General features: G+C 41.2%; 1 protein-coding gene across 12 annotated transcripts in view; it reads right to left on the bottom strand.

Moving 5' to 3' along the window:
• The window catches only part of Tex14 (testis expressed 14, intercellular bridge forming factor), a 124077-nt gene that overhangs the window by 5762 nt on the left and 95053 nt on the right, over nucleotides 1–23262 (bottom strand). For 4 of the 12 annotated variants that reach the window (XM_087570635.1, XM_087570634.1, XM_087570638.1 and 1 more), the window contains exons 18-27: nucleotides 22055–22155; nucleotides 19738–19804; nucleotides 15554–15635; nucleotides 14361–14423; nucleotides 12455–12582; nucleotides 11159–11361; nucleotides 10078–10174; nucleotides 8285–8359; nucleotides 5175–5252; nucleotides 4329–4422 (exon numbers count right to left, since the gene is read on the bottom strand). In XM_087570635.1, coding sequence (XP_087426761.1) covers nucleotides 4329–4422; nucleotides 5175–5252; nucleotides 8285–8359; nucleotides 10078–10174; nucleotides 11159–11361; nucleotides 12455–12582; nucleotides 14361–14423; nucleotides 15554–15635; nucleotides 19738–19804; nucleotides 22055–22155 — 988 coding nt within the window. Of the gene's footprint in view, nucleotides 1–3389; nucleotides 3687–4328; nucleotides 4423–5174; nucleotides 5253–8284; nucleotides 8360–10077; nucleotides 10175–11158; nucleotides 11362–12454; nucleotides 12583–14360; nucleotides 14424–15553; nucleotides 15636–19737; nucleotides 19805–22054; nucleotides 22156–23262 lie in introns of those variants that run through there. The other 8 variants (XM_087570636.1, XM_087570640.1, XM_087570637.1 and 5 more) reach the window with 3 other exon arrangements.

Genomic DNA, 23262 nt, shown 5'->3' with positions numbered 1-23262 from the left:
GCACTTGTCAAATAAGCATTGAGGACCTGAGTCTGAACCCCCAAAACCTACATAAAAGTCATCCCATCTGTAATCCCAGCATTTAGAAGGCAAAGACAGGAGAATCCCCAGGTCAAGCTGGCTAGTTAGCCAGATTGGTAAGCTTCTGGTAAAACAGTTCAGTGGGTAAAGGTATTTGCCTGATGTCCTGGGTTAGATCCCTGAGACTCATGTGGTGGAAAGAGAGAACCAAGTTGTTTTCTGACACTCGCCATGCCACCTCCCTCCATAAATAAATATAAAAGGGAAAAGAAGAAATAACTAACTTTTTCTGACACAGAATCTCATCCCAGGCTGGCTTTGAACTTTCCATCTTCCCATTTCTACCTTCTGAATACTAGAATTACAGGTATGTGCCGGGCAGAGTTTACATGGTTCTAAGGATCAGGCATAAAGCCTCAGACATTCTAGGCAAGTGCTCTACTAAGTGAACCACATCTCCAGGCTATGGAACTAACTTGGTCAAAGTACAAAGAACGTTTATACTGTGTAGCCAAATGTAACGTGGTGATTATTTTGTTCTTAAAATAGGGTCTCTATGAAGCCCAGGCTGACTTCAACTTTGGTCTTCCTGCATGCAATATAACAGGTGCCAGCACACTCAGCACCAAGGTGACCTGGGGCAATGCATTTTTCCCCTGGATAATCCACATGGCTTATTGCTGAACGTGGTTTGAGAAGGTGGATAAAATAGTTACAATTAAAGGCATCTCAGGGCTGGTGAGACGACTCCATGGAGAAGTACCTGAGACATAAGCCTGGCAACTTTAATCTCCAGAATCCATTTAAAAGTGGGAAAAAACAAGCTTTCCTTCGACCTCCACGCTCAGATCACAGCTTATATGTATGCTCCCAGACATCACACACACAAAACGCAGAAAATAATGATCCATAAATCTAACAAGTAAAAATGTCCAAAGGTTTCCAAAATGTTCACTAGGGAGGAAAAAAGTCTTCTTCCTTCTACCCCTTAGTTTTCTGTCTCCTCTAAAAATAAAAAAAAAAAACTTCCTTCTCAGCTTTTAAGACTCTCCTACTTCTGTGCTTCTGTTTTAGGCTTCTCTGTTCCTTCCTTAAAAAGAATGACTTAGCTTTTGAAGTGGGAAATACTGGATTCACAATGAAATATAAGTAACTGTCAGCTGGGAAACTTTTGGGAAAGGCTTTTCTTCCCAAGTTAAAGGGGGCAGATTCCAGTGACATCTTCCTTTGGCCTACCCTCTTTTTACATTTGCCTGTTGTGTGGACAACAGCCATCTGGCCACAAGGGGGCAGGTATTAGGGGCCAGCATGTCACAGGTGGTAGAAGATGGACAAAGTGGAAGTCTGGTGGTGTGACTACACCGGCAGTGCCTGCCCCATGAACCTCTTGTTAAATGACAACTCACTTAGCCCTGCCAGTGGGGCTTTCTAGTCTCTGCTGCTGAAACCACCGTGTATGGCTTCCCCAGGAGATGCAGAGCCAAGATTAGGAGTGGGATGAGGGGAGGGGCATGTGTCACCACAGGGCTAAGTTTCATCTCTTTTCAAAGTTTATTTTGTTCATTGTGAACTCGTTTGCATTAACTTCAATCTTCAACTTTTTAATTATTCCTTTTTATTTTTTATATTGCAATGGTGTTTTGCTTGCATATATGTCTGTGTGAGGGTGTCAAATCTGGAACTAAGTTAGAGACTATTGTGAACTACCATGTGGGTGCTGGGAATAGAACTAGGGTCACCTGAAACTATAACCAGTGCTCTTAACTTCTGAGCCTCTCTCCAGTCCCAACTTCAATCTCCTTTTTAAATTGCATTAAAATACTATTTAAACCAAAAAGAGAGGGTCTTATTCAGTGTTCTATTGCTGTAAAGAGACCCCAAGACCCCGATAACTCTTATAAAAGAAAGCATTTAATTGGAGCTTGATTACATTATCATTGTGGTGGGAAGTATGGTGGCACTCAGGCATATATGGTGCTGGAGAAGAGAAATGGCTGAAAGTTCTATGTCTGGACCCACAAGGGCCACTGGTCCTAGCTTGGGTTTTTCAACCCTCAAAGCCCACCCCAACTGACATACTTTCTCCAACAAGACCATACCACCTAATCCTTTTAAACAGTGCCATTTCCTATTGCCTAAGCATTCAAATATATGCACCTATGGAAGCCATTCTTCTTCAAACCACTACAGACCACTCAGCAGTTAAGGACATTTACGGCTCTTCCAGAGGACCTGGGTTCGATTCCCAACACTCATATGACACCTCACAGCCATCTGTAAATGGAGTTCCAGGAGATCCGTGCCCTTTTCTGAACTCTGCGAGCCTTGGGCATGTGTATGGTATACAAACATACACTCAAAGAGAACACTCTGTATGTGTGTTGTAATAAAATATATCTTTAAAAAACATTTTAAAGAGAAGTTTTTACTGCCTCTTCAGATTGTGCTCAAGGGTGTAAAACTCACCCCTCCCTAGTCCTGGCCAATATCAGACCTAACAAATGGCAAAGGTGAGGAGAGTGGAACAGAATGGTGCAGTAGCTATGGAAATCAGTGTGATGATTACTTACAGAAATTAAAAATAGATTTACCATATGTAGTGGCTATTCCTGGTTGTCAACTTGACTGTATCTGGAATGAACTACAATCCAGAATTGGAAGGCTCACCTTTGATCCTGATCTTGAGACTGGGAGACACTGGATTTTGGTATGGAGATCTTAAGGCAAAGTGGCTATGAATCCCAGGAGCTTAAGGCATGGAGATCTTTGAGTTCAAGGTCACCTGGGACAAAGCAAGTGGCGGTGGTGGTACATACCTTTAATCTGGGACACACCTTCTGCTGGAGACTTACATAAGGACATTGGAAGGAAGGGACTCTTTTTTGCCTGCCTGCCTGCCTGCCTGCCTGCCTGCCTGCCTGCCTGCCTGCCTGCCTGCCTGCCTTGTGGGTTGGAGCCACTGCTAGATCCTTGAACTTCCATTCACAGTTGCTGATGATCATTGCTGGGGAGTTGGACTACAGACTGTAAGTCACCAACGAATTCTCTTACAATATAGAGACTACCCATAAGTTCTGTGACTAACAGAACCCTAAGACACCATATGATCTAGGAAGATCATTTCTGGATATATATCAAAATAACTGAAGGCAAGGGAGTGTGGAAAGATTACTTAGGAGTTAAGAGCACTACTGCTCCTACTGCTCTTAGGACTTGAGTTTAGTTCTCAGAACCCCATATATAGCTCTCTCTTCTGGGTTCTTCAGACACCCAAGCGCACATAATACACACACACACACACACACACACACACACACACACACACACACACACACACACCCCAATGATGTATATACATGGGCACATACACATTTTTTTCTTCTTTTTCTTCTTCTTCTTCTTTTTCTTTTTCTTTTTTCTTTTTTTCGGAGCTGGGGACCGAACCCAGGGCCTTGCGCTTGCTAGGCAAGCGCTCTACCACTGAGCTAAATCCCCAACCTCGCACATACACATTTTTAAAAGAATGAAATTATGACATTTGCAGAAAAGTGGATAGAACTTAGATATCATTATTATATTAAGAAAAACACTCCATGTTTTCCTCTCACATGTCAATTACATTTAAATCATGAGTTCCAGGACAGTCAAAGCTACATAGTGAGAACCTGTTTCAAAAAAAGAAAACAGAAAAAAAAAAAAAAAAAACAAAAATATTTTAAAAACTTTTAAGTGAACCATCATGGATAGTAACTATATAATTAACATTGAGCTGTATACTTTAAATTTGTTAAGAAAAAATGAGTTAAATATTATATGTATTTTAATCACAAAGTATAAACAATTAGGAGGAAGAAGCTCACAAGCTCCCATCCTGCCCTGCGGATCTCTAGATGGTTAATGATTCCTGGGGGAGGAGAGGTATGTTCTTCGATGGTGTAGCCACTGGTAAAGTGTTTGTGTTCCTATAAGTAACCCCTCACTCACGCTCCTGTGAGAGACCCTACTGATGCTCATTAGATCACACCCCTCCACAAAAGACAGGAAGGCAAAAGGGAACTAGTGAGAGAGGGAGAAATGAGAGAGGAAATGGGAGGAGCACATGATAAAACACATTGTATACATATATGAAAACATCATTGTGAGACTTATTCTATATAATTAATACATACTAATATAAAATAAAATCCTAGCAATGAAGAGAGGAGAATAAAGGAAGAGTATTCTGTTTCTTATTTGTTAATACAATAAAAAATAATATACATGAATGCAATTTTAAAATCCTTTCAAAAGTCTAGCTTTTTTGTTACCTCTCCGTGTCTTCCAGATCCTGAATTTCTCTGCTGGAAAGAAAACTGCTGTCTTTACTACTGTTGGTTTCTTGTTCTTCCAAATGCTTTTTATCTAAAGCAATTGAGAGAGCTAACTTTATTAAAGTGAAAAATGCTTAAGAGCATGCTTTGATACGAACGGTAAGAATTAAGGCCATCAGTTGTTCTGCAATGCTACAGCCCCACTTTCCCAGGAGAGCAGAGGGCCAGGTGGCAGTCCGCAGGGCACCAGCGTTCACAGCAGCTGCTTCTGGGGTCTTGGGAGATCTCTGGTGCCAGGTGAAGCTACAGGAAACCTAGCCAGTGCCAAGTTCAGAGAACTAGACAAAGCAAAGCAAAGAAGGCACACAAAAGAGGAGGCAAACAACTCTAAAAATAAACCCCACAATTGTACTTTAAGACACACTTCCCTTTCTTGCTTCCTAAACGTTCCAAGGGTAGAACTTCACAGAAGGAATTTGTGTGGGATGAGGCTGATTCCTTTAATGTATGCCAAGCACTTTACAAATACTGTCTCCTTTCATCTGGCCAGCAGAATTATGAAAGGAAGAGGACCAACACTTGCTAATGATATTAGTGTACCAGACACTGTGTGTGCACAGAGCTACTATGTATCATGAGATAGGAACTACTGTGCCCATTTCACAGATAAGGATAGATGAAGTTCAGAATTGAAACAGTTTGTCAGACAACATTAACTGGTAGAATCAGAATTAAAATGGAGTTGTACCCAACCTAAGTCACACTCTCCCACATATACTACTATGCTATTAAGAGCTGTATTACATAAAAACCTCATACATAAAGACCTGGGTATCAGCTTACCATTTTCAGTGACATTCAGATCATGTGCTGTGTTCTCAAGTGACACCATGGATGAGACCTGCTGCTGCTTCAGTTGCTCTGTCACAGTACAAAAGCAGAGGGCGACTTATCCTACCTTTCCAGACCACACCATTTTCTAGGACAGTGGCTCTCAGAGGCCAGGACTCAGACCAGCACTAGTGGTAAAACCCAAACCTACTAAATCTCAAACTCCTCCAGTTTAACTCAATCATATTACATGGTTCTGACTCCTGAAAAAATTGAAAGTCACTAGTTTATATATTCTGAGTTCAAAAGGAATTCTTCAAGTAAGAAAGCCCCAAATAACATTTGATAAAGGATTTTTAAATGATTGATAGTAGATGTGCTGGCACAGCCTACAATCTCAGTTCTCAGAAAGCACAAGCAGAAAACCTTCTTTAAGTTTGATGAACTACATAGCAAGTTCTAGGCTAACCAGGGTTGTACAGTAAGACCCTGTCTCAAAACAAAACAAAACATTAGGAGTTATGTGGCACACTCCTATAATCCCAGGACATGAGAGGTGGAAGCAAAAACTTGTAAAGGTCAGCCTTGGCAACACACATGGAGTTCAAGGCTAGACTGTATTACATGAAACTTAATCTCAAACAGTAATAGCAAACAAACAAAGGGCCAGCAAGATGGTTTGATAGGTTAAGGCACTTGCCTCCACACCCGATGACCTAAATTTGATTTCTAGGACCCATTGAGTTGAAGACAAGAAACAACTTCAAGCTGTCCTGATCTTCACACAAGATCTATGGAATGTACACACACACACACACACACACACACACACACACACACACACACACACACACAAATAAGCTGGATGATGATGGTGTACACCTTTAACACTAGCACTCAGAAGGCAAACGCAGGCACATTTCTGTGAGTTTCAGGCCAGCCATAACTATATATGTAGACCCAGTCTTAAAACAAACAACAAGGATGATGATAGGTAACACGGAGGTCTAGGTGGCAGGGGTTAAATATTTATGTACATCAGTTCAGAATTAATGTTCACAATCCTAACAGCAGCCCTATGACACTGACTATACTATTTTCATTTCTGTTTTCAGATGAGGAGCAACAGCGCTAACACCAGAGCTGAGGGCCTGGGAGCACGGCTACTGAAATGGGTTATGTGAAGAAAAGGTTAAGGAATTTTCATAAATTGAAAAGAATTAAGTAGAAGAATGAGGTTGAGTCCAAGAAATCTCAGCTCTAGAGTTTATGTTCCTAACTTTGACTTTAAAAACAAATTTAAAGATTTCAAATTTTATTTGTGTGTGTGTGTATATATATGTAGTATGTATGTAGTACTACATTTATGCCTTGTGTCCACGGAGGTCGTAAGATCTAAACCCAGGACCTCTGCAAGAGCAGTAAGTTCCCTTAACTGCTGAGCTGCTCTCCAGCCCTCTATGCTGAATTCATACTCTCAGGAGCAGAGTAGTCCACAGATGTCTCCTTCTCTACTGGCCTATGTCATGTTATCATGAGTATCCATCATTTCCACTTTCTTATAAAATGTTCACTAGACCAAGATAAGCATATGCTAAACTCAGTGGCTGCTCTGTATTTGTTAGGTGTTTATTTCTTTCAAAATGTTCGTAAGAACAAAGCAGAGACAGCTAGGGCCAAGCCAGCCTCAATTTGAGGAGGGGGAGTTATGTCTAGGAGTGCTGGTCTGCTCCTTCCTACTTGTAGTGGCTTGCATATGCTTGCCTCCGGGGAAGTTGCACTATTAGGAGGTGTGGCCTTGTTGGAGGAAGTGTGCCAGTGTCGGGGGGTGGGGGGTGGGGGGGGTTTTGAGGTCTTATGCTCAAACTCTGCCCAGCACAGAAGAAAGCTCCTTCCCAGCTGCCTGCAGAAGAGAGTCTCCTGGTTGCCTTTGCATCAAGATGTAGAACACTCATTTCCTTCTAGATGTCATTCCTGCCTGCCCACTGCCAAGATTCCCTCCATGATAATGGACTGAACCTCTGAAACTGTAGGCCAGCCCCAATTAAATGTTTTATTTATAAGAGTTGCCTTGGTCATGGTGCCTCTGCACAACAATGGAAACCCTAAGACACTACTGTTAGTATATGCTTCCTGACAGCTCTTAGCTCAACAGTCTCTGCCTGCTCTTAAATGATCACCTATACCCCAAGCTGTACAAGACCTTTCCCGTAAGGCTCCAGTCAGAGGCCTAGACTCTGGATGTGAATACCCCAAAAAGGCAAGAAACAGATCCTGACTACTCCTAGAGGTCTTTTCAGAAAAAGCACTGATAGTACTACAATTACTCAAGCTCATTAGGTCAAAGGACAGGCACTGAAGGTTATGCTATGGAGCCCAGAGGACAGTTATGCTTTGAGTCAGAGCGTTGTCTTTATTCCTTATGAGTCATAAGACCTCAGAGATCCTGAAAACCAACTGGTGCCCCTGAAGAAATTCTACAGATCAGAGGAGATGGATCTTTTAAAGATAAGAGCTACACACTTCCAAGGAATATCTGCTTTGGATCGAAAGGGATATTAACAATTCCTTTAATCAAAGGAGTTTATCGTCTAGACATGGGGGGACACTTGGAGGCTGAGGCATAAAGACTGAGAATTTAAGACTAGCCTGGCTATGAAGTGCACTCTAGACCAGCCTGAGCCATATAGCAAGACCCTATTTCAAAAATGAAGATGAAACAAAAACCTCACAAAAATTAGTTCATCGTCATAAAACATCTAAATTTTGTCACTTCACCTTAGAGTCTTTTCTGTAAACCCTTTAGTAACAAATCACAAAATAAATGGGCCAATTATCCTGGCCATACTGCAGCCTACTTGATTCAAAAACTGTCCCTGAATTTGTACATTCTTTTTTTGTTTGTTTTGTTTTTTGAGATAGGGTTTCTCTGTGTGTAGCCCTGGATCTGACTGCCTGTTTCCCAAGTGCTAGAATCCACTGCCCAGCCTGAATTTGTACACTGAACCACAACTTCATAGTTCTTTTTGTACTAGTGCGATACCTAAGAAAAGAAACCATAATGCAGTCAGTAACCATAACCAACCAAGGGGTCCAAAACAGGGGTGCTGAACACTTCTTACCAATTTCATCAAGTAGCTCCTGAGCTGGGGGTGGAAGCTCATCAATATGATGCTGAGAGGTGGCCTCTGCTAGTTCTAAAAAAGATAGAGGGAAAATGACTTAACACCCTCCTAAACCTGACTGACACTTTTCTAGGCTTTCCATGGACTTGAGGCTTTTTCAATGGTGAATAAAATAAAGAGTGTGAGAGCACCTAACATAACATTCTTAGTAGAGCCTTCCTTAATGTATGACGGTCTCTACTCTCTACTCTTTCATCCCACGTCTGCAACAACTTGGTTCTCTCTTGCAAAAGACACTTGAATCAGATAAGGTACAGATTCTTACTCCGGGGTCTGGGGATGATTTGGAGGTTATTAGAGAAACAGAGATTATGGACCTGTCAACGTGAACAAAAACACAAAGAAGGAGGCTGTTCTCTGTAGATTATCCGGCCAGGAGATATGGAAGTAACCATATTTTGGGCCTTTCCCAAGTGCTCAATTGTATATAATAAACCCTTCAATATAACATACAGAACTTCTTTTCCCTGGAGAGAAACTCCAAGAGCTATAGCAAAGGTCTTAAATATTGAAATTAGTGCAAAAAAAAGCAATTTGCCTCAGAAGTTTTTAGCACTCATTGGTGATTTGAAAAACTGTCTTCTAAGAAATCTATTCTAAAGAAAGGATCAGAGACTCAAATAAGACATACATACAAAGGCTAAACCTTGAAAAACAATATAAATTTTCAAATAAGGGAATGGTTAAATAATAGATTATATTATCATGTAGCTGTTATATATTTATTATTCTTTTTTTTTCTTTTTCTTTTTTTTGGAGCTGGGGACCGAACCCAGGGCCTTGCGTTTGCTAGGCAAGCACTCTACCACTGAGCTAAATCCCCAACCCCATATTTATTATTCTTAATTATATATTATATAAGTACATGTACATAATATGTAATTCCTAATTACAAGAGGACATGCTCAAAATACTATTAGTCTTTACTGTTTATAAGGAAGTATTTCCAGAATCTCTCAGCCTGGCAATACCAAAGTCCATGGGTGCTCAAGTTCCTTACACAAAGTGCATAGGGTTTGATGGCTTATAATAATACCTAATGTAGGGGCTGGAGAGATGGCTCAGCAGTTAAGAGCACTGACTACTCTTCCAGAGGTCCTGAGCAACCCAATTCCCAGCAACCACATGGTGGCTCACAACCATCTGTAAAGAGACCTGATGCCCTCTTCTGGTGTGTCTGAAGACAGCTACAGTGTACTTATATATAATAAATGAATAAATCTTTAAAAAAAATACCTAATGTAATGTAAATGCTATATAAATCATTGATATATTATTTAGTTAGGGAAGAAAGATGAAACAAAGCAGCCATCCATATTCAATACAGCGATCTTTCCAGTTCTTTTCATGTGCCACTAGTTGAATCCATAGATATGAAACTAACAGGAACGGGTGCTGAGTATGTCAAGCGGAAACATAGTCTAAGACTGCTATGTGGCACAGTCACAAATAGAAAAATACTTGTTATATATTTCCAAAACTATGAAACAAATGATATACCACACAACTGTACGACATAGCATGTTGTGCGGGAATTATCTAATCATTCTGTTTTTAAAACTTTTCCTTATTCACCTTGTTTTCTATAATGAGTATGGTTTACTTTTATAATCAGAGAAAATAACATTTTTGTTTAAACAAAATGTCACATCAAAGACTGATGAACAACAACCTAAGCTTTCTTAAACCGGCTTACTCTCCTGAACTTCTTTAATACTAAACAAGGGTACCTCCGGGTAGGCTCTTCCTCTTGGTAGAATGGGTTGATGTTACAAATGCCGTAGAAATGTTAGAAGAGCAAGCCCCACCAAACATACACAATCTTTTCTATAAAAACAAGACAGAAAATGTGGTAATTAGTAGGTACACTGAGTAAAAAGGCACAGGTAGCTCAATCAATGCCATTTATTTTGGACAGCTACAGCTTCAGTACCACGCCTGCCTGCCATGCTCCTCCATGATGGGCATGGACTAACTTCCTGAAACTGCATGCAACCCCCTGGCTAAATGCTTCCTTCTGTAAGTTTCCTGGTCGTGGTGTTTATTACAGCAGTAGCAGTAACTATGACAACAATGCTTCTCCGTGGTTTTTGCTTCAGATCTTACTACCAGGTTCTACTGCCTTGGCCTCCCTGGATGAAGGACTGTAACCTGTAGGCCAAATTAACCCACTCTTCCCTCCAGTTGATTTTGGCTAGTATTTTATTTCAGCAGCAGAAATCAAACTAGTAAAGAGGGTCAGCCAAATGTTTCAGGGGGTTTTGTTTGTCAAGACAGGGTTTCTCTAGTGAACAGCCCTGGGTGTCCTGGAACTTGTTTTGTAGTCCAGTCTGGCCTGAACTCACAGAGATAAGCCTACCTGTGCCTCCCAAGTGCTGGAATTGAAAGTGGACCACCACCTTCTGGCCAGCTAAAGGTGTTTGTTTGTTTGTTTGTTTGTTTTGTTTTGCTTTTGCTGAAAGGTTTTTAAGGAGCAGTATTAAGCAGGGATTTTTGGTTTTCTTTAAAAGATTAAACATTTGCAATATGGTAAGAAAGAAGTAAGAGCATGTGGATGAGGAGAGGGTGATATAGAATGAGCTTTCCCTACAGGTTCAAGGAGACCAGCCAGCATTCATGGAAGCAGCAGGCTTCAAGAAGCAAACCATCACTCTCCTACAATGCAGTCTCTGGAGAGGAAGCCCAGGGATGCCTGGAAAGAATCTGGCATATTCCTTGCTTCTAACAAATTTGCAGAACTCTCAGTGCTTTCGGTCACTGAGGGCTTTGGACTGACCTCAGCAAAGTGTAAAACAAAACTGGAGCACTTACAGGGTCAGTCAGCTTTGCAGGCAGGGTTTTAGAGGATGCAAGGAGAGATTCCAGGCTCTTAGCTCTCTCTCGGACAGTTGTAAATTTGGTAGACAAAGTTCTCATCGCTTCTTGACCATTCCAACAAAATGTAGATCCTCTTTTAACATGAAATGTATTTTCAAGGCAGTCTTCATAGTGACTAGCAGCTGAAGAAATGGACTCTAGGAGAAAAGGTTAGTAAATGTCTACATTCTTTATATTGTAAACAAAACAACCACAAAATTACAACTATGCCAAGAATTCTCCAAATTGCTAATAACAGAAACAACCATAATCTAAGACAGTTTCTTCAGTCTCAAACTCTATATTCTAAGTTCTCAAGGCACATGTGTGTGTACTGACTATTTCTAAGGGGAAGGCAGCCCAGTATCTATCTATCTCTCTCTCTCTCTCTCTCTCTCTCTCTCTCTCTCCCCCCCCTCTCTCACACACACACAGAAATAAAAGGAAACAAAACCATGAATTTACCAGAAGTAAGAAAAAATAAATATAAATACTTGATGCTGGTTGTCTGGTAGCAGGAGTCAAGGACTGTATGTTTCGGCTGGAGGTAATGTTTTCAAACTCCAGTGTGTGTGCAGTGCTGCAGAGGTGCTTGTGCACTGGAATGTTTTCCACTACTGCAGTCCAACACTAACGTAAACATTAACCACAGCACCAGCACTACCACTTTCAATAGAAACTCAGGTTCATCACCTACTGCTTTAGCTTCCCTGCATTCTCAAAGAAGAAAAAACCTTGCAAATTGGTAAAGGAAACTGGTTTGTTATAGTTTTACTGAGGTGGGGGGGAGGAGATGAGAATGAATGAATTCCTAATTTGTCTCTACTGTGCCTTGGCAATTTTATGTTTTATATAAAATCGTGAGAGAGGATAGTGTTGAGGCTCTATCTCAGTGGTAAAGAATTTGCTTGGTTTTAAAAAGTCCAATATTTGATCACCAATATTAACAGAAAGCAAACAAAAAAACAACTCAGGAGATTTGGATATTTAACTATGAGAATGAAATCCCCTATTTCTTTTTTTTTCTTCTTCTTCTTCTTTTTTTCGGAGCTGGGGACCGAACCCAGGGCCTTGCACTTGCTAGGCAAGCCCTCTACCACTGAGCTAAATCCCCAACCCCTGTTTAGTTCTCTTTAAAAACCACCTTTGCTCTGGGAGAAAATAGCCATCTTGACTTATGCCCAGTCATGGCAAATAGCAAAGGCCTATGAATTCCTCTTTTAAAAATATTCCCCCGCTGTGTATGACTACCTGGGCTGAGCGGAGTACTGGCACTAGTAGGTGCGTGTTTTAATTTAGGTGTTTTGCATGAGGTTTCCTTAAAACAGCCATCTTGTTCATAGGTGATGCTGGACAAGTCTTGAATGTCTGTCAGTGATCTAAAGAATTAAGAACACACAAGCTGGTCATAATGGTACAACTGTGTTATCCCAGCAGCTCTGAGGCTGACACAGGATTGTCACGTCTTCAAGGCCATCCTAAGCTACACAGTTCAAAGCCAACCTGAGTTACACTGTGTGATTCAATCTTAAAAGAAAAAAAAAAGGTATAAAGCCATTGTGAGATGTGGGGAGATGTTTGGAAGAACAGAATAATACATTCCTGATAAGAACATCTTTTATTTTGGTGAGTTTGAACTCAACACAGGCTGACCTTTAACTTATGATCTTATAGCTTCAGGCTCCTTAATCTAGGGGTACAGATATACACCACCATGTCCTACGCTAATAAAAACTTTTAAGAGGGGGTTGGGGATTTAGCTCAGTGGTAGAGCACTTGCCTAGGAAGTGCAAGGCCCTGGGTTCGGTCCCCAGCTCCGAAAAAAAGAACCAAAAAAAAAAAAAAAAAAACCTTTTAAGAGTATATTCGTGATAAAAATCATTACTTGTCAATACATTTTAGACTATCTTAAAGAAAATATTAAGAAATATCTTTAAGCCGGGCATTGGTGGCACATGCCTTAATTCCAGCACTAAGGAGGCAGAGGCAGATCAATCTTTGAGTTCGAGTCCAGCCTGATCTACATAGTGAGTTCCAGAACAGCCAGAGCTACACAGAGAAGCCCTTTCTGGGAAAAACAAAGCAAACAAATAAACAAACAAACAAACAAACAAAAGCTGGGGGGGTGTCTTTAAAAGTAGGGCTGGAGAGACGGCTCAGCAGGTTCAATAACCAGCACTCAAGATTGACCCTAACACCTGCAACTGCAGTTCTAGGGGAACGAACGCCATCATCTGGCCTTTGAGGGCACTGCATACAAGCAAACTACACACTTGCATGCAAAACACCAGTAAAAATAAAATAAAATGTAAAGACATCTACCTTAAACAGAGATTCTGGGACCAGGAAGAGTAGTAGCTTCCTTATGCCCTTAATTTCAGCACTCAGGAAGGACTGCTGCAGGCCTACTGCATATCCCACAGACTCTGTCAACTTTGAGGGTAGCCTAAGCTACAGTGACTTAAACAAACAAACATCTGAGGGGAGGCAGGGGATAAGAACATGTCCGGAACCCTCTCATTCCCAAATCAAGAAACAAACAACAAACAAAAGGAGACACTGAGCTAGAGGTGGTTTAGCAGCAGAGCACTTGCCAAGCACATGACCGGCAGGCCCTGGAGTTCTAGTCCAGACACCACAAAACAAAACAAAACAAAACAAAACAAAACAAAACAGAAAATATATATAAAAACTCGAAACCTATTTTGGCTGATAAAAATAAACGATTCAATAACCTATCTCAGGTAGTAAACTTATTAGCATCATCATTACCATCACTCTATGTCCTTGATTATAAGATGCCATTATAATAGAGCATATCATTAATTTAAAAATACCATTTAGATGAAAGATATTTATATTAAATATGTTTATGGTAGGAAAAAGAGCCATACAGATGCTCAGAGGATACAGGCACTTGCCACACAAGTTTGGCAGCCTGAGTTTGATCCCTGGAGCCATGTAAATGTAGAAGCAGAACCAACTCTGCAAAGCTGCCTTCTCCCTCCACATGCATATTACGGCATGCTTGAATCTCTTGATGATGGTGGTGATGATGGTGATGATGATGGGAAGAATACAGATTCTTAAAGCAAGGAAATATTTCCATAAAACTAAAACTATACAAATATCCTTAGCTACTCTTTGGTGGCCATACATGTTTTTCTCTTTCAGTTCTTTTGGTGTCTCCTCTAATGTCTCCTCTTGTTCGTCTTCAGCACTGTGAGAGAAAAGGTAAGAACATTAATGGGTTCCTTGCCATTTTAGTACATTAACGTGGTTCCAGGTCACCAGTCTCAGGTAAAAGGCAATGGAAAAAGCACTACATTCAGAGGCAGAAAGTGCGGTTTCTAGTTCTGGTCCCAGTGCTCACTAGTCACAGGCTCTTTGGCATTACTGGATCTCGATTCTTCTTCCTATAGTGGACAAATACTCTGGAAGGGCGATCCTAGTTCTGACATAAGCCAGTGGGTCTAGAGGACAGAAAGCTCCGTAGAAAGCCAATGGAGCACAGAAGCTTGGCTGGGAGGCAGGCGCTGGGGCAAAAGGCACAGGTAGGAGGCCTTAGCAACTGTGACACAGCTTCCTGGTATATAGAACCTAGAGAGGCTTGTACCAAGAAACTCCAGAAGAGATATTGAAGACAAATGACCCATTTCTACTTCAACAAGTGCTTAAGCTTCAGTTTCAGTACTCTGAACTATAAGCAGATCCCACACTAAATCTTTCCTATGTCTTTGCATACAGAAAAGACACACGGGTTGGCATGTGTGTCTCTGTAGCCTTAAGCATACTGGAACTCGATCTGTAGATCAGGCTGGCCTTTAACTCAAGAGATGCACTTGCTTTTGCCTGAGTGCTGGGGTAAAAGGCATGTGCCACCAGCACTTGGCTTATAATTTTAATTCCTATGTCAGTAGTCTCAGAACTATTACTCCAATTTTATTTATTCATTTATTTTGAGATCTGGTTTCACTATACAACCTTTGCCTGTTCTGAAACTTGCTATGTAGACAGGCTGTCCTTGAACATACAACGCTAGGATTAAAAACCTATGCCAACAGGCCTGGCTTCATCACTCCTATTTTAAAGATGTCACAGCAGAGAGGCAGAGACCTATAACCAAAGTCAAATGGATAGAATGTCAAAAGCCAGTGTCTCAATACAAATAATTACTCCTTTTCACTACCTGTCAAATTCTGCTGGACAAGTCCTAATATTTTTAAGTTACTCAGAGTTAATTTGAATAGTTTATAATACACTTGAAGGCAAGCAATAATAAGTCTAATCACTTTTACCAATGAACAGTGCTTCTGAGCCTTAAAGTGAGGAAGAAAATAACAGCCATACCATTGAACAGCTTGAAACTGAGGCTTGGTCAAAATCTCAGCATTCTTTCCAAAGATTTCTCTTATTTGGAAATTTTCTTCAACTGAAATGATAAAGAAATGGATTTTACTTTAATCACAGAACTTGGGAGCCGGAAGCAAGTTCAACGCTAGTCTGGTTTACATTGTGAGTTCCAGGACAACCAGAGCCACATAGTGAGATCACCACCACCAGCACTACCACCATCGTCATTACCACCATCACCACTATCACCACCACCATCATCATCATCACTACCATCATCACCACCACCACCATCGTCATTACTACCATCACCTCCACCACTACCATCATCGTCATTACCACCACTACCACCACCACCACCACCACCACCATGGGCAGAAGCAGAAGCACTTGCTGAGAAGCTTGACAGACTAAATTAGGTCTCTGGATCCCACAAGGTGGCAAGAGAGAACTGACTAAAAGTTGTCTTCGGATTTCCACGTGTGCCATGGTGTATGTATGAACTCAGTGGGAACTATATTCCAACACCCAGAATACAACCAAGCTACTTACTAGCTTTTTGGATGTAACAGTTATTTCTGCGAACATTATTTTGTCTTTTCAAAGTGTATTGATTGTATTCTTGTAAATAGTCACCAGGGGGCGCCTTTTCACTCAAGATTCTAAATCCAAAGTGACAGGGGTTGGGGATTTAGCTCAGTGGTAGAGTGCTTGAGCAAGATCCTCAACTCCAGGGATTTGGGGTAAGATCATTAACTGAAGATTCCCAAAAAACTGTGCCTCTTATCGATCACCACAGTTTATAGAGAGGAGAGCAGGGAGTGTGGCAAGTACTGAAAAGACAGCTCAGTAGTCTTCGGTTTTCCAGGTATCAAGTGTCTGACATTAGTCTTTCCCTGTCCTTTACAAGACATTTCTCAAGTATGTAGGTAAACAGGTCAGTACTTGTCTCCTTCCCATCGTTAAATTGTTCAGCTCTGACTCTAGGTGTTCATAATTACCCAATTCCCAAAGTCCAAGCAGCTGGTGGGCACCAGAAGATCCACCAGAACGCTGATGCCTCTGGCAGACACGAAGAAGCTCTGAAACCCAACTAGTAGAGAAATGTTGCCTCTTCCTGGGACATTCCTTTTAAAAGATAAACCTCAAGGAAGTATAAACTAATAACCACAATTTATTAATATTTTAAACATGAGCCAAGGCTATGTTTAAGAAGAAAGTCAGTGGCAGAACAGGCTGAAAACCAGCAGGTATCCCAGTGTACTTCTGCCACAGTAGGAAGAGGTTGGTTCTGTATGGGAGGAGAGGGAGAGAAAGGCTTTAAGAACAGAACACATCAGAAGCCTTAGGCTTTCCATAGACTTGAGATGTTTGTTTGGAACCAGCCTTGGTTTTCTCATCTATCTGCCTATCATGCCTTTATCCAATAAAACACTCCACGAAATCAAAGTGGCCATGCTTATACCAGACCCACAGAAAGTGATCATGAGTAAAGATTGCAGAAAAGGTGGTGTCTTTAGACCCTGGGGTATTTTAATATACATATCCCAAGTCCTGAGAACGCCATTTCTTTTTTTTAAATCTTTTTATTAGTTTTTATTTATATAAGTACACTGTAGCCATCTTCAGACACACGAGAGGGCATCAGATGCCATTACAGATGGTTGTGAGCCACCATGTGGTTGCTGGGATTTGAACTCAGGTCCTCTGGAAGAGCAGTCAGTGCTCTTAACCACTGAGCCATCTCTCCAGCCCTTTAAAGACGTATTTATTTTATTTATTATTTTTTCTTTTTTTCTTTTTCTTTTTTCCTTTTTCTTTTTTTCGGAGCTGGGGACCGAACCCAGGGTCTTGCGCTTGCTAGGCAAGTGCTCTACCACTAAGCTAAATCCCCAACCCTATATGCCATTTCATCTAAAATTCCACAGTTCTTTTTCAGTTCTAGGACTTGAACCCAGGGACTTACCCATGACAGGCAGATGCTGCCCCACGTGCCTTTTTATACTGAGACAGGGTCTTGAAACTTGGCTATTACTTTCGTGTTGTCATTTACATCTGATGTGTATTCGTGTGTGTGCACATAGTGCACATGCATGTGGAGGCCAGAGGTCAACTTCAACTGGTGTTCCTCAGGAGCAACACCTTTTTTTGAGACAGGGTCACTAATTGGGCTGGAGCTTGGGAATGGCTAGGCTGGTAGGCCAGGAAGCCCCAGGATCCATCTGTATCCACTTCCCTGGTGATGAGATTACAAGTGTGTGCCACCATGCCAGGCTTTTCCCCTTGGGCTCTAGGGATCAAAGTTGGGTTCTCATGCTTGCACGGCAAACACTTCATCACCTGAGCTCTATCTCCAGCCTGAGACCTAGCTTTAAAAATACATGATGCATATGCTAAGAGGGCAAATGATACAGCTTTTAAAAGCATCTCTAGCAGAGCTCACAGCTCACTTCCCTGCCTTGCTGGTCCAATGTCACTTTCTTATGTAATGGAAAGTTCCTTATACATTACATAGGAATCAAGGGCTGCTAGCAGAGCACAGGGGCAAAGGCCTGCGATTCCAGTACTCAAAAAGTTGATGCACGAAGATTGTGAGTTGGAATGTGGGGAACCAAATAGTGAAACTTTGTCATTAAGGGACAGGGAAAAAAATAAAAAAGAGGAGGGGTCTCAGGGAGAATGGCTCAGCAGGTAAAGACCCTTGCCTCCACGGCTGATAACCTTAATTAGGGTCCCAGGACCCATGTGGAGAATTGACTTTCTCAAGTTGTCTTCTGATACCCATCCACATGTGTATCACCCATGCACATACATATATACATACAGAAATGTAAAAAAAAAAGAAAGTTAACAAAAAAGAGGTGGCTCTCTTAGACAAGCCTATACCCATGATTCTTACATAGGTTGTATTTTTTTGACTCTCTCATTCTTAAGCCTGTATTAAAATAACTTTAATAAAACCCCAAATCTGCTTTCAAAAAGAAAGAAAAGACAAATAAACCAAAGATTCCCTGGGGATATTAAATTAAATCTGCAAAGCTGGCTGTTATTTATTGGCTTTTTAAGATACTAAGCAAGCTGATAATTGCCAAAACACAGAATCAGCCTAGACAGCTATTAACAGATGAACAGATAAAGAAAATATATTGTGTATACATAATGAAGTTTTATTCAGATGTAAAGAAGAATGGAATTGTTTTTTGTGGGAAAATAGAATTGGAGATCATAATGTAAACAAGATAAGTTAGACTCACAAAGACACACTTATAGTTTATCTTATATGCAGAATCAAAATTTTTTAAAAGCTGTATGAGTTATGAAAATAGAAGGGAGACTATATAGGAAAGGGGGACTACTGAGAATGCACAGAGAACAAGAGAGGGTGACAAGAAACTGACTACACATAAGCAGGGTATGTGCATGGTATGAAAATGTCACAACAAGATTCTATTTTTATACCAATTTTAAAAGCATACATTTAAAAAGGCGAGAAGGATGCTAAGCAAAGGAAAATGCTAGTGACGTTCTGACTTCTAGGGTAAAGAAGACAAGAAATTAAGTTGTAGTTTTTGTGCTATAAATAATCAGCTGTGATGTCTGAGAATCCCTCAGGTTGCTCAAGAATGATAACCCTGTAACTGCTCTAGTCTGTCAAGGACCTACAATTTGGTAAGTGCGCACTGCTTACAAAATGTACCAAAGAAATACCAAGGGGGTGTAAATAACATGATGTGTGGCTTCCAGGAGGCTGGCAAGGAGGAGAGGATTCATTCTTCTTATTTTATTTTTAATCTTTTTTCATATGTATGTGTTTGGTCTGCGTGTCTGTGCACCAAGTCCATGCAGTGCCTTCAGAGGCCAGAAGAGGGCATCATATCCCCCAAGAATGGAGATGCAGACAGACATAAGGTGCCCTGTGGGTGTTGAGAATGGAACCCAGGTCATCTAGTTGAGCAGCCAGAGCTCATAACTGCTGAGTCATCTTTCCAGCCCCGGAAAGGACTCATTCTAATAAGGTGAGTTCAGTGAGCCTTGTTTGGTTTTCTCATACCAAAACGAAAACCCTGAACAAGGTTTTTTCTAAGGAGCCTCACCCCCAACCCCAGCCCACAGCAGTAGACATCTGTAATCCAACAGAAAATGAAGGCAAAGGATTCCCAAAGATCTGCTGTGGTGCTTACCATAGCCTTGAGGTTGGGCAAAAGAACTCTGGATTCTTTCAAAGTCGTCTTCTATGGGACTTGAAGTCTATAAAGAAAAGCAAAGAAAGCAGGTTCTGAAGGCAAAGGCAAAGACATTCCTTGATATTTTTGTTTTGCTGTTCAGATGCTGGGCATCACTCGGAGGAGTTTGAGCATGCTCCAGTGAGTGTATGTGCAACATAAACTGGGCTTTTTTTTCCTCCTTCTTCTTTTTGAGGGGAGGGAGAGTCAAAGGGGGGAAGTGGACCTGGAAGGACTGGGAAGTGAGTGTGATCAGGTTTCATGATGTGAAACTCTCAAATTACGAAGGAAAATTATTATGTAAAATAAAAAACAAACAAACAAACAAACAAAAAACCCAGGCAAGGTCTGTGCATGCTAAGAAAGCACTCTAGCACTGAGTTACATATTAAGACCTCTTGATGTTCTTAAACTTTAAGAAGTATAGAAAAAGAATATCTTCCCAGACACTATTTTGATCTGTCCTCCTTCCACCTCCACTGTGCAGAGGAATTTTGTGACCTCACTTCTTCCAGCATTTTCCCTTGTGCAACACCCTAACAAAGATGTCATGGTTACTGGAGCTCTATCTCTAGAAACAAAGGAGATTGAAAACAGTCCAATAGAAATGCTTCAGTTGGGGCTGGGGATTTAGCTCAGTGGTAGAGCGCTTACCTAGGAAGCGCAAGGCCCTGGGTTCGATCCCCAGCTCCGAAAAAAAGAACCAAAAAAAAAAAAAAAAAAGAAATGCTTCAGTAAAGTGAGAAAGGATGATTTCCTTGAGGGAAAAGCAATGATTGAAAGTGAGGACAAGGGAACTCCTTGGGGACTCCTGATGTTTAGTTTCTTGACCTGGCAACTGGCTATGTTTCTGGTTTGCAATAATTTATAAGCTGACCTTGGCACTTTTTTTTCTTTTTTTAATTAATTTATTTATTCTCTTTACAACCCAGTATCAGTATCTTTCCTCAGTCCCACCTCACACAAGTCCTCCCCCTATTCCACTTTCCCCTTCTCCTTAGAAAAGGGAAGCCCCGGGCTGGAGAGATGGCTCAGCGGTTAAGAGCACTGACTGCTCTTCCAGAGGTCCTGAGTTCAAATCCCAGCAACCACATGGTGGCTCACAACCATCTGTAATGAGATCCGGTGCCCTCTTCTGGTGTGTCTGAAGACAGCGACAGTGTACTCATAGATATAAAATAAATATTTAAAAAAAAAAAAAAAGAAAAGGGAAGCCCCTCTGGGTGCCATGTGTCTACCCCCAATTCCTGCCACGCACATCGAGTGGTTGTGAGACTAGGTTCATCTCTCCCACTGTGGCCGGACAAGGCAGTCCATTAGGGGCGCAGGATCCACAGGCCCCTGCTCTAGTTTGGGGACCCACATTAAGACCAAGCTGCTCATCTACTACATATATGCAGGGGGCCTGGGGATTCTTTTAGTCAGTCGAATGCTAGAATCGACAACTATAATCCCACTTTTTATGATAATAAAAACAGAAAAAATCCTCCCTAGGCAGAGGAGATAACTCAGATTATGCATGCTTGCTGTGCCTGCAAGAGGACTGCAGTTTGATCAGCAGAATCCACATGAAAAGTGAGGTAAGGAGTGAGGACGTAATTTAGTTAGTAGAGTAACTACTAACTAGCATAGGCATGGAATTATACTCAAGATTCTCATCTGGTACATGCCTGTAATCATCCCCATTCCCGACTAGAGTTGCTCCACGTCAATGTGTTCAAGGTATAGCCCATCTTTTCAGCCCTCAGATGGTAGAAAGAGTAATGTCTTTTGTTATTCGTGTGATCTAAGTAAATACACTACTCTGTAACATGATCTCTAAAAGACGTCATCACTGGGCTACTGAAATGGCTCAGCTCAGCAGTAAGGTACTTGCCACATAAGCCTGGTAAAGTGAGTTTGATCCCTAGAACCCACACAAAGTGAAAAGAGAGAACAGACTCCAAAATGTTGTCCCCTGGCCTCTACACTGGAGCCATGCACACATGCCAACACATATGCATCATCACAAGAATAGGGGTTGTTTTTAAAAAAACACCACTATTATATTATTATACTGTATCATTCTCAACAGTTATCTGTACCCCCCACCTCTTTAGGTTTTTGGTTGGGGGCAGGGTTTGAGACAGGGTCTTGACTAGCCTTGAATACTATCTATATTATTTAAGCCACTATAGCCCTGTATAGTTAGTATATCTCATTTGTATAGCTAACATTTTGGTGTCATAATATATAAAAACTCAGGCTAATTTATCTGCTAGGCTGTATTACTTACGCTGTAAAACTTCTCAGTACCCACAGATGTGTCACAGCTTGCTTGAGAGGCTTCATTATGCTCTGGCTGCTCATGGTTTCTGAAGAATGGGTATATAATACCTAGTGATCATGACACAGAGACACAGTCATCCAGTGATACTCATAGTAGGAAAAGGCAAAAGCAATATTAGAATAGAGATGTAAACATATTCTACAAACAGTAGCTAAATCCTCTGTTATATAGATAAAGACACTGTGAATTTAACCTGGTCCCCAAACAGCCCTGGATCATGCAGCCATTTTGACCACCCATTCAACAGCAATTCTTTTTGTTGTTTTGTGAGGCCTTTTTGGTTTTGTTATTTGCTTGTTTGCTTATTTTGTTTGAGACAGGGTTTCTCTGTATAGCCCTGGCTATCCTGGAACTCACTCTGTAGACCAGGATGGCCTCGAACTCAGAAATCTGCCTGCCTCTACCTCCCAAGTGCTGGGAAAAAGGCATGTACCACCATTGCCCAACAAATAGCAATTCCTGATGAATGGATTCTAAATACCAAAAACCCCAAGCAACTGATTTTACTGTGTTATTATTGCTCTTTGGTTAGTTTGGTTTTCTGGGACAGGGTTTCATACAACCCAAGATAAGCTGGAACCTGCCATACAGCTGAGGATGACCTGAGCTTCTGATCCTTCTGCCTCCGTCTCCCAAGTGTTAAGAGTGTACGTGTATATGCTACCCTGTACTGTTTTTCTTTTCTATTTTTAGTATGTGACAGCACATGTATATGAAGGTACACATGTGTGCACGTGAAGGTCAGAGATAGATGCTGTGTATTTTCCTCTATCCCTCCCCACATTATTTTCGAGACAGTCTCTCAGTGGACCTGGCATTTACAGATTGCATGAGTTATGTGTCCGGTGTGCTCTAGGGATCTACCTGGGGTTCCCAGGAGTAGGGCTACAAATGCTGGGAGTCAATATCTGAATTCAAGCTTCATGCTTGCAAAGCAGGGTTTGACCCACATCCTCTAGATTCATATTCTCTCTGTGCCTGTCTGTCTGTCTCTCTTTCAGAGAGTACAGAGAAGAAGCCAATTGATTTTCTGAAAAGCTAAGTGTCAACTTTAGATGTCTTTTCCTTTGACTTCAATATCGGAAAGATTATCTGATGATATGACTGTGAGCCAATTATAATGACAGTAAAATACTACATGGACTCACTAGGTT

This window comes from Rattus norvegicus, chromosome 10 (genome assembly GCF_021556685.1).
Source record: "Rattus norvegicus strain SHRSP/BbbUtx chromosome 10, alternate assembly SHRSP_T2T, whole genome shotgun sequence".
Lineage (NCBI taxonomy): Eukaryota > Metazoa > Chordata > Mammalia > Rodentia > Muridae > Rattus > Rattus norvegicus.
This window is presented reverse-complemented; position numbering and strand designations above follow the sequence as displayed.